Source organism: Somniosus microcephalus, chromosome 19, assembly GCF_052327205.1.
Source record: "Somniosus microcephalus isolate GS21.2 chromosome 19, FLI_Smic_1.0, whole genome shotgun sequence".
Taxonomy (NCBI): Eukaryota; Metazoa; Chordata; class Chondrichthyes; order Squaliformes; family Somniosidae; genus Somniosus; species Somniosus microcephalus.
In genome coordinates this window covers 40,942,857-40,953,044 of record NC_141005.1, presented here as the reverse complement: position 1 = coordinate 40,953,044, position 10,188 = coordinate 40,942,857, and the positions used below count along the sequence as shown (strand labels likewise).

General features: G+C 42.6%; 1 protein-coding gene across 3 annotated transcripts in view; it reads right to left on the bottom strand.

Moving 5' to 3' along the window:
* Window positions 1-3,925: 3,925 nt before the first annotated feature.
* Window positions 3,926-10,188, bottom strand: part of LOC147104380 (huntingtin-interacting protein 1-related protein-like) — a 171,187-nt gene continuing 164,924 nt past the window's right edge. For 2 of the 3 annotated variants that reach the window (XM_085961677.1, XM_085961678.1), the window contains 5 exons: window positions 7,253-7,358; window positions 6,433-6,556; window positions 6,261-6,322; window positions 5,258-5,437; window positions 3,926-4,928 (listed from right to left, as the gene is read on the bottom strand). In XM_085961677.1, coding sequence (XP_085817803.1) covers window positions 4,878-4,928; window positions 5,258-5,437; window positions 6,261-6,322; window positions 6,433-6,556; window positions 7,253-7,358 — 523 coding nt within the window. In that variant the 3' untranslated portion in view covers window positions 3,926-4,877. Of the gene's footprint in view, window positions 4,929-5,209; window positions 5,438-6,260; window positions 6,323-6,432; window positions 6,557-7,252; window positions 7,359-10,188 lie in introns of all 3 variants that reach the window. The other variant, XM_085961679.1, reaches the window with a different exon arrangement.

The following is a 10,188-nucleotide window of genomic DNA, read 5'->3' as shown; positions in this document are numbered from 1 at the left end:
AAAAAGATAAATTTAGTTTTTTTTTTTGGAAGGTGAGGTAATGAGGCAGGGATTTTTAGAAACCGAATCCCAGAGTACGAGTGATTGGTGGTGTAGTCTGTTGTTGATAGTGGAGGACGGGGGATATGTGCAGTGGGCTAGAGTTAGAGGAGCCGAAGGTATGTGCTGCGATGTAGTGATCGGGGTGATGGATGGATTTGAAGATGCACTAAGCCACAGTGAGCAGTGGAGGAGCAGGTGTGCAGTAGAGAATAGAAGCACAAGAGTAATTGAATTTGTGTAGGGCAGAACTAGGGAAGTTGAGCAGGGGAGCGAGCATGAGATACTCAGTTTCAAGCGAATGAGAGCGTAGATGTGGGGCAGTGTGGGTGAGTTAGTGTAGGCAAGCGATGTTCCAGAGACTGAACTAATCAATTGCATACATTTGGACACAAACCCCATGTTTGTGGATCATATCACTGAGGCAGTATATAGATGAATAATCTGGGGGACCAGGGCAAACTGGAAAGGTATTGAAGGAGATGAGCTGACTGGGTTGTAACCTGTAGGAATAGAACCAGGAGAGGGTGGAACTGCACCAGAGCACTGGGCAGCACTTCTAGGAAGGGCATGGGGACAAAATTGGAAATGGAGGTGTGATACTGCCCCAGTGGGTAATGATCTATAGAAACCAGGAAGTTCCCATGTTCAAACCCTAGTCTATAGAGTTAGGTGATCTCAACTGGGGTTTAAGTGTGGATATTACAATTGGACGGAGTGCCCATGAGCAAGGGAAAAGAAAATAGCCAGAAATCCTGTTCGAGTGATTTCCAGTGATTCTTGCTGGAAAATTACGTGTGAACATTGGGTGAGGACCTGATCAGCCTTGCCTGTGCCAAGGGGCACTCTGGTCAATTAGAACGCTTCCACTACTAGGCAGAGAGCGGCTTGCTCAGCACTAACCAGAATTTGAACATGGGACAGCACCACATCAGCTGTAAGAATACCCCACTGGGTAAAACTAACCTAATTACACTGAGACTGACCGGTTTTAAATCATTACATTGTTGTAACCCTATAGTATGTCCTGTACATTATAGGCCTATATATTACATAAATGAAAAATAGCTCCCCCAGTGGCTCAATGCATACTGTGGAGCCATACAGTAGAACACAGCAGCAGTGGTGCACTGTTCCCACCTCATTCGTGGAAGAAAATATATATCTTGTTTAATATGGGATTGAACATGATGAGGAGGAACTACTTCACTCAAAGGGTGGTAGGTCCATGGAATATGCTGCCCCAAAAAACTGTAGAAGCTACATCATTACATAAATTTAAAACAGAAATAGACAGTTTCCTAGAAGTAAAGGGAATTAAGGGTTACGGGGAGCGGGCAGGAATTTGGACATGAGTCTCGGTTCGGATCGGTCATGGCCCTGTGGGTAGCGGAGCGGGCCCAGGGGCCATGTAGCCTGATCCTGCTCCTATTTCGTGTGTCTAATTCTGTTAGATGCAGGAGATGGTTCTGTGATAGTGGATTGGCAGTTAGGATCAGATCAGCCATGATCATCTTGAATGGCGGAGCAGGCTCGAGGGGCCGATTGGCCTACTCCTGCTCCTATTTCTTATGTTAAGTAATTTTGGCACGTGCTGTTTGTGAGAGGAACAGTTTCATAATTCCACATTGGGGTGAGAGGGAATGTGTCCCTCCCTCCCACATCAATTTCCATGTATCTCTTGGTTCCCATGCAAGGACTGTCTGAAGGAACATTGACTGGATTTTTTTTTTAAACAAGTTTAATAAAGTTTTAAGTATCCCAGTGTCCTGTTTTTAGAGTTCTCCATGAAGCAAGTAAGAACAATTTGTTCCCTGTGGTCCAGTACATTTTATGGCTGTATTTTTGACTGGGCACTACATTAGCCTGTTTCTATCTTATTGGTAATTCACCAGTGTCCAGCGACTCCCTCATAGTGCCTCACAAACCTCCCCAGTTTTTCTCTGGCATAAATACCACCTATCCTTGGAGACTTTTGAGCCTTTTTTAGCTTGTGTTTACATTGAAGTAATTGATTTTGCTTGGATTATCTCTGTAGAGGGCATGTTATTATCACCCCTTGTGACTACTTGCAGGAAGTAATCATTCAGAATATTTACTGTTTTGTGCGCATTCCAAGTTTTAAGTTTGTTTACATCTCTTTTCTGACTTGCAGTACTGACGGGATGTTTTACTTGTGTTTCACTCTGCTGGTGTGCTTTTTTTTCTATGGCCGTTGACCGTGTAGGTGATGGACTGGAGGTGGGGTGGGGTTTGAAGCTCGGCTCAGTGGAGCAGGGCACTGAGGTTACACATCGTTGGGTTGAATCTCAGCAATCCGACAGGTGGGGAGAAGGGATTGGGTGCTTAAGGCACAAAGGGGGGGAATTGCTGAGAGGGTTCTCCAACATGACTGCTGTAACTTTGCTGGAAGAGCCACAGAAACTTCAGGCGTGCGGTTTTCCCAAGGTTTCCGTGGCTCTTGCACCAAAGTTACGGCGGCCTAACGAGAGAACCCCTTGCGGAAATTCATCCCCCAAGTTTCCGGCAGGAGTCAAAACAGGAAGGCTGAAGTTGCTAAAGTCTATTTTCAGATAGCTGCTTTCTGAGGAGGGTTCCAACAATGGCATCCCTTTGTCTAAACACCCACCACCCCCGCCTCATCCTAACTGGAAGGGAACAGTCGCTCTCCTGCCTGTGGGGTTGCGGTTTCTTCACCCCCGCCGCCTCAGCAACGTAACAAACATGAGCCAGTCCACTTACACTGCACACAGTGCAGCAGCTGCTGTTTTAAGCTGCCACGCTAACAGCCTCGCCCTTCACATCCCCAGCTCAGTGTCCAAGCACTGTTCCGAGTGCTGAGTAATAGAGGGTGTGGCCTGACATACAGCTGATAAATCACTTGGGTAAGGCCAGTGGAGTTAGTTGATGAAGAAATGGCTTTTTACATTTGATGAACCGGAGAGCCAGTGATGCTTGGCAAGGATATGGGTGATTGGTGGGTCAGAGTTTGTATCGGAGGGAAAGCGAGATGTGCAGTGCTGAATTCATTAGTTTGGTGTAAAGAGTTGAGAGTTTGATGAGAGTATTAAATAAATCAAATTTAGATGATGAATGCATGGGTTACAATTTCAAGAGCAGGAGAGAGAATGGGGGCGAGACTGAATTTCTCCCCCTCTGAAAATCCAAAAACTTGTTATTTTGATTGAAAGTACACTATTATTGCACCTCCGATTTATTTTGCTTCAGTACAAATGCAACTCTTACAATGTGTGTAGTTTATTTTGATATTTATGGTTGGTCAGCATAGGTTTTTTTCATCCAATGGTGATCAGGAGAGAAATGGACACTAAACATTTTTAGTCTATAACTTGAGAAAAGGGCAATTGTTACTCCTGTAGAACACGATCCCGTTCACTCCATCCAACGGCTATAAGTTTTAGTTCATAGGATGCGTGGGGCTGCATATGGAAAATGCCTTGTTTGTCAGCATGCATTGTAACCATGGCAACTGACTGGTTGTGGGGTAGGAAGGTTAGCTGTGGGGTGAGCGGGACATCAAACCATTGGAGTGGGCAACCAGGTGGTTGATGGAGCTTGAATCAGTGACAAAAGTACTGGCAAGAACCAAAAAGAATTGTTTTGGTTTTGCTAATGTTGACCTGAAGACTATTTCAGTTCATCCAAGACTTCATGTCCAATAGGCAGTTATATAACAGCCTGGGAGTCGATGGCAGAGAGTTAAAGGTGGTTTTGGCAGCATAGCCATGAAAACTGACCTGATACTTGGAGATAACATCACCAAGGGGGTTAGATCAAGGTTAGAGTTAAACATTTCATTTAGAAGAGAGGTATCACCACTGATCCTCAATGACCACTGCTACGTCAGACATACAATAAACAAATACACAGTGTTAAATGTTTATTTCAAATTTCACATTTAAAATTCAGGCTTCTCGTACATGAAATTCAGCTGACCTAGCTGAAGACGTTCCTATGGCAAATTCTTGTCTTTCTTGAAACTTTGACTATTGCTAATAAATACACCACACCCATTAAAATGTCCACTTATACATACAAAAGACTTTGCTCTATAGATTTAAATCTAAAAATGTAGTATAATTTCTGGGGAAACTATGTACAAAGCTTCTGAAGCTATTTACTAACATTTCATTACTTCTGTTGCTGGAGCTTTCCAGCAAATGCTCAATATTCTGTCCCAGCAGCAAATGCACAAGTGTACCGAACACTAATAATCTTTCTAGAAATAAAAATAGACATTTCAATGTAATCAATAACAGTCTGATTTTTGACACTTATGTTTACAAAGGTTGCAATGAATAGTTACTTCAAGGTCAGTAGCCTTATTGTATCTCTTCCCATTCAAATAGGTATTTAACAGTATGATTTCTTTAGTGATAAATTAACTTCTATAATATATTTTAATTTGATAGGGAGCGATTAGATAAAACTAGTACAGGTAGACTATCCTTTATCCGAAAACCTCGGGACCAGCCGTGTTTCGGTTTTCGGAAAATTTCGGAAGGTATTTTATAAGACTGGGAAATTTGGCGGGGGTGGGTCGGCAGGGGGGTCCGGCGGGGGTCGGGGTCGTGCACCACTCTGGTCATGTCGTGCACACGACTTACGCTGAACGAAAAAACCTTTGGTTTTTAGAGGGTTTTGGTTTTCTGAAGTTTGGATAAAAGGTAGTCTACCTGTAATTTGATTAAAATGAGCAAGTAGGTTTGTGGAATGTAACACTGCCATCTGATGAGCTTGACTTGTGTGAGCAGTGTAGAGGAGATCCTTGTTCCCTGTTCCAACACACTGCAGCCATTTTCATTCTGCACATTTCCTTATTGAGAGTTCCGTAAATGAGAAACGTAGGCCAGGTCCGGTGCATTTAGCTGCAAAATAACACTGAATAATTATTATAGTCGAGTCAGGGTTATAACCCAACATGAGCCCACTACTATCTTCTCAGGGATTACAACACTGACTACATTTCAAAAGTATGTAACTGGCTCTAGAGCCCTTTGGAACGTCCGGAGGTTGTGAAAGGTGCTATATAAATGCAAGTCTTTCTTGCCAATCTCTCCCACATCCTGAAGCAACTCTGAATTAACACCTTAAGAATCCTCAGAATCAGGGCCTTAGACACAAGTGTTCACCCTATTTCTGGAATTACCTGTAGCAGAAACGGGTACAACTATTAAATGAGAGGCGCTAGACTTGCCGGAGTATCTTTTTTTGCTAGGATGTTTGGTTTTTGGGAAAGTGACGGTTTCTTTGAAATCTCAGGTTTTGAAGGCGGTATTTCATCGTGTAGTCCTCCCAGGTCATAGTGTTTCTTCCTTAGATCACCCAGTTTCATTCTCTCCTGCTGCAGTTTATTTTCCAGCTCCAAAACTGTCACCTGAACGCAGAACGAAGAAAGCAGTTAGTAGCGATCTTGGGCCCTAGGTGTACCGTGACTTAATCTTCCCTGGGGGTTTGAAAACATGTTAAAGGCCCAGTGGCTGCAGGAGAGAAGTTTTGGCAAACCTGATTTTGTTGGAGAAGGAAGAGTCATGCATCATAATGATATCACAGGCAGGTGATGCAAACCATGCATTTCAACACATTCTAACCTCATTGCCAAATCTTTTTTCAATGTGATGCAAACAGTTTTTGAAGCCAGAGGTCAAGTTGCAAAAGGTGTGATTTTAGATAAAGGTGAGTATTGCGAGTATATAACGAAGGGGGCGGAGGTGGAAATTGAAAGTCAGCAGTGAGGGTTTGCTGCTAGCCAGCTAATAACGCACCCAGCAGTAGCACCTATCCAGGCTTCCACAGGCCGGAAAATGATTTTACGCTAGTGAACTCTGGACACCTGGAGGTGTCCTCACTGAGAACCTTGCCTTAAATATTCAGTCTTATTTCTAATGTTGACATCCAGATGGTTAATCTCAGTGTGCAATAGCTGTGCAACCACTATAGTTAGTGCAAGAAGTGCAGTTACTTTAGTGATGTCCACCAGGCGAAGAGTGAACTATCTTGAGTTTGTGCAACCAAATGCTGAATGATAGAGAACTCTAAAATACAGAAGTTAATTCTGAAGACTGCTGGTTAAAAAGTAAGTGAAATATTCAAACTTGCATTTGAGTGTTGCTGTCCCTGAAATCCACAACACAACTAACTCCCTTCAAATTCTCTGCAGCTGGTGGAACATGTTCTCTCAAAACTAATTTAAAAATTACCTGTGTTTCAATCTCCTGTTTTTTAAGTTTAATCCTTGACATTCCTGAAAAATCCATAGTAGCTGAGGAACACAAACAGAGGGACATAAATACCTGAATCCAAATGTACACGAGATGTAAAATATCAAATTGTCACCAAAACCTTGATTTAAGTCTAATGTGATCCCTGTACCTTTATCTTCAATTTGTTCCTGTCCTGATTTTGTTGAAGCCACTACATTAGCAGTCATTTCATTCACCTGCCTGGATGCTTGCTGTAGTCGGGACAGGTTTCTGCTGCTCCGGTCTGCTTTCACCTAAATCGTGTCAGCAAAGAGAAGATATGACCATAATTCTCGAGCGTGCAGATAAACCTACGTTGCTATCGGGCGCCTCAATGAAATAAAAATGTGTCAATCCTCTTAATAGGACAGAAAAAAGATGGATAGCAAGCCGGGTAAAAACAGGAAAAGTAAAAATTGGAGATTGGGGTACAGCAAAAAAAAAAAAAAAGTTGAGTTTTTTGTAGGATTCTTAAAGTAGTGGGGGAGGTGGATAGGCACGGGGATTTAGAAAGAGCAGCCGTCAATGATGGTGTAGAGGGTGCAGGAAACGAGGAGTGACAATACTTCAGGAGTGGAAGGGGTGCCTATGGCACGATGGGATCGCGGAGGTTCAGTGTGTCATTGCCATGGAAGGAGTTGAGAACAATTTGAAATCAATTTATTGGGCACTTTGAGTCACTCCTTATTCCTGCTCCATCAGTGGTGGCTGTTATTTTAGACATTCATCTCTGGAAATCTCTTCCTAAATCCTTCCATCTCACTCCCTACTAACAAGCGAATGTTGGCAAGGAAAGATGTAAAGAAAATCTCTCCACAGCTTGCTCGTGATGCTGGTGTTACACGCTATTCCTTATTTCTGTTGTACAGGAGAACAGGCTTCTCACCTATTCCTCTCCTCTTCCCTCTTTCCCCTGGATATTTAAGATCTGATTTCCTTAATCCTCTCACCTTTGATGCAGCTACAAGCTGTGCTGTGCTGGCTGCGACCTCATGTGAGCAGACAATCAGTTCTTCATATTTTCCAGTCTTTAAGACAACCTTATCTGCAGAATCTCTGGATTTAGAAAGAAAAATGATTGTGAATTTGCATTCCTTGGGGTACAACATTTCATCCCCTGGGAACACTCAAACCCCATCGAGAGCTACCACCTTTACCAAATCCAAATTTTAAGAAAACACTGGAAATCTGAAATAAAATCCCAGAAATACACAGCAAGTTCATAATCCATCTGTTCTCTTTACAGATGCTTAACACTTCCTGTAAACCGGAAGGGGCTTGCTCATCAACCAATTGCCAGTTCTAACTAGGGAACAGGCTATCCTAGATTGGGTATTGTGCAATGAGAAGGGGTTAATTAATAATCTTCTTGTGCGGGGTCCTTTAGGGAAGAGTGACCATAACATGAGAGAATTCTTCATTAAGATGGAAAGTGAAGTAGTCTAATCTGAAGCTAGGGTCCTAAATCTAAACAAAGGAAACTACGAAGGTATGAGGAGGGAGTTGGCTATGATAGATTGGGGAGCTTCATTAAAAGGCATGACAGTGGATAGGCAATGTCTAACATTTAAGGAACGAATGCATGAATTGCAACAGTTAATACATTCCTTTCTGGTGCAAAAACACAAAAGGAAAAGCGGCCCAACCATGGCTAACAATAAATTAAGGATAGTATTAGATCCAAAGAGGAGTCATATAAAGTTGCCAGAAAAAGTAGCAAGCCTGAGGATTGGGAGCAGTTTAGAATTCAGCAAAAAAGGACCAAGAGATTGATTAAGAGGGGAAAAATAGAGTACGAGAGTAAACTTGCAAGGAACATAAAAGCTTCTACAAGTATGTTTAAAAAATAAAAAAAATTAATGAAGACAAATGTAGGTCCCTTACAGTCAGAAACTGGAGAATTTATAATGGGGAACAAGGAAATAGCTGGCAATTAAACAAATACTTTGGTTTTTGTCATCACAGAAGTGGACACATAACTTCCCAGAAATGCTAGGAAACCAAGGGTTGAGTGAGAAGGAGGAATTAAAGGAAATTAGTATTAGTAAAAAAAGTGCTGGAGAAATTAATGGGACTGAAAGCCGATAAATCCCCATGGCCTGATAATCTGCATCCCAGAAAGTGAATTCATTGAAAACTTTAGTAACTTTTATAAGAAATGTCTCCACTTCACAGAAGCAAACCAGATTAAAAAATGGACTTGCATTCAAAAGAATTAATACCAATGGTGCAAGAAAGAAGAACTGGGTGTTTCAGTGCATCACTCTCTAAATGATCATGACCACCATGGCTGCAGTGTGTACCATCTACAAGATGCACTGCAGGAACTCGCTCAGGCTTCTTCGGCAGCACCTCTCCAATCCGCGACCTCTTCCACCTAAAAGGACAAGGGCAGCAGGCGCATGGGAACACCACCACCTCCAAGATGCCCTCCAAGTCACACACCATCCTGACTTGGAAATATATTGCCGAACCTTCATTGTCACTGGGTCAAAATCCTGGAACTCCCTCCTTAACAGCACTGTTGGAGTACCTTCACCACAAGGACTGCAGCGGTTCAAGGCGGCTCACCACCACCTTCTCAAGGGCAATTAGGGATGGGCAATAAATGCTGGTCTTGCCAGTGACGTCCACATCCCAGAAACAAATTTTTTTTAAATGCCGTGAGACTATAGCTAAAGCGAGCAGAGTTCTAGAGTGTTTTCACAGGACAATTCACGATAAAACAGAGCACACCATGTTGTCCTTGTACAAGACTTTGGTTAGGCCTCAGTTAGAATACTGAGGCTTTGGAAAGAGTGCAGAGGAGGCCTACAAGATTAATTGTCAGTTTAAAACACCTTAGTTACCCAGATAGGCCCAACGAGCTGGGGTCTGTATGAAAAACAAAAAAATACAAAAAACATTTTTTTTGCTGGAATTTTGCTGCAACATTTGACCCCTTGTGACCCCACCTCATTGTTCTTTGATGTAATGTTTTCCTGACTGACCTGTTTGGACATCATTTACACCTTTGATTGCTGTGATTATCTCTCTGCCGAGGTGTGATAAATGGCAGTTAGAAAGATTACCTGTAAACATCTGACATTATTCTCTGACTATATAAGCTGTGTTTTTATGCATCTCTCCACTTCACCTGACGAAGGAACAGCGCTCCGAAAGCTTGTGATTTCAAATAAAGCTGTTGGACTATAACCTGGTGTTGTGTGATTTCTTACATTCAACTAAATAGGTTAGGGAGGACCAGGAAGAACTAGGTTACAGGAACTAGGATGGATGTTAGGCGGTTCTTCTCTTCCCAGAGAATAGTGGGCCCGTGGAACAGGTTGCCGGCTTAAGTTGGTGAACATGGATTCGCGGAATTACTTCAAGCGAGAGTTGGACCTGGCGGGAATGAGATCACCTGGTACAAGAGGTCATTATCAGGTAACGTAAATCAGGGCCAATGTAATCTGGACTAGCTCTGATCGCCTAAGGGGTTCAGAGTGGAATTTTCCCATTTTTTTCCCCCCACCTAATTGGCCTGGGTTTTGATTTTTTTTTTTTAGGCACTCCCAGATCATAACATGGCTTCAGGTGGGTGGGCTGTCTGCATTGTGATGGATAAGGCGTCATAACTGTGGGACAGGCTGGATGGACCAGTAGGTCGTTTCCAGTCTTATCATTTACTTTTTTTTTTAAATGGACTTTTGGTGTCTGGTTTAGATTTGAGATATTTCTGGTCAGTTCACTCGAAAAACACGACCAACCAGTTAAACACTGGACATGTGATAGCTCTTCTAGCTGCACTAAGTTTCACAGTTATCAGAAACTTTTCATGGTTCTTGGGAACCAGTATGAACATGATTTCTTCAAGCTGCAGTTCCAAGGCCGTCCCCTATGATAG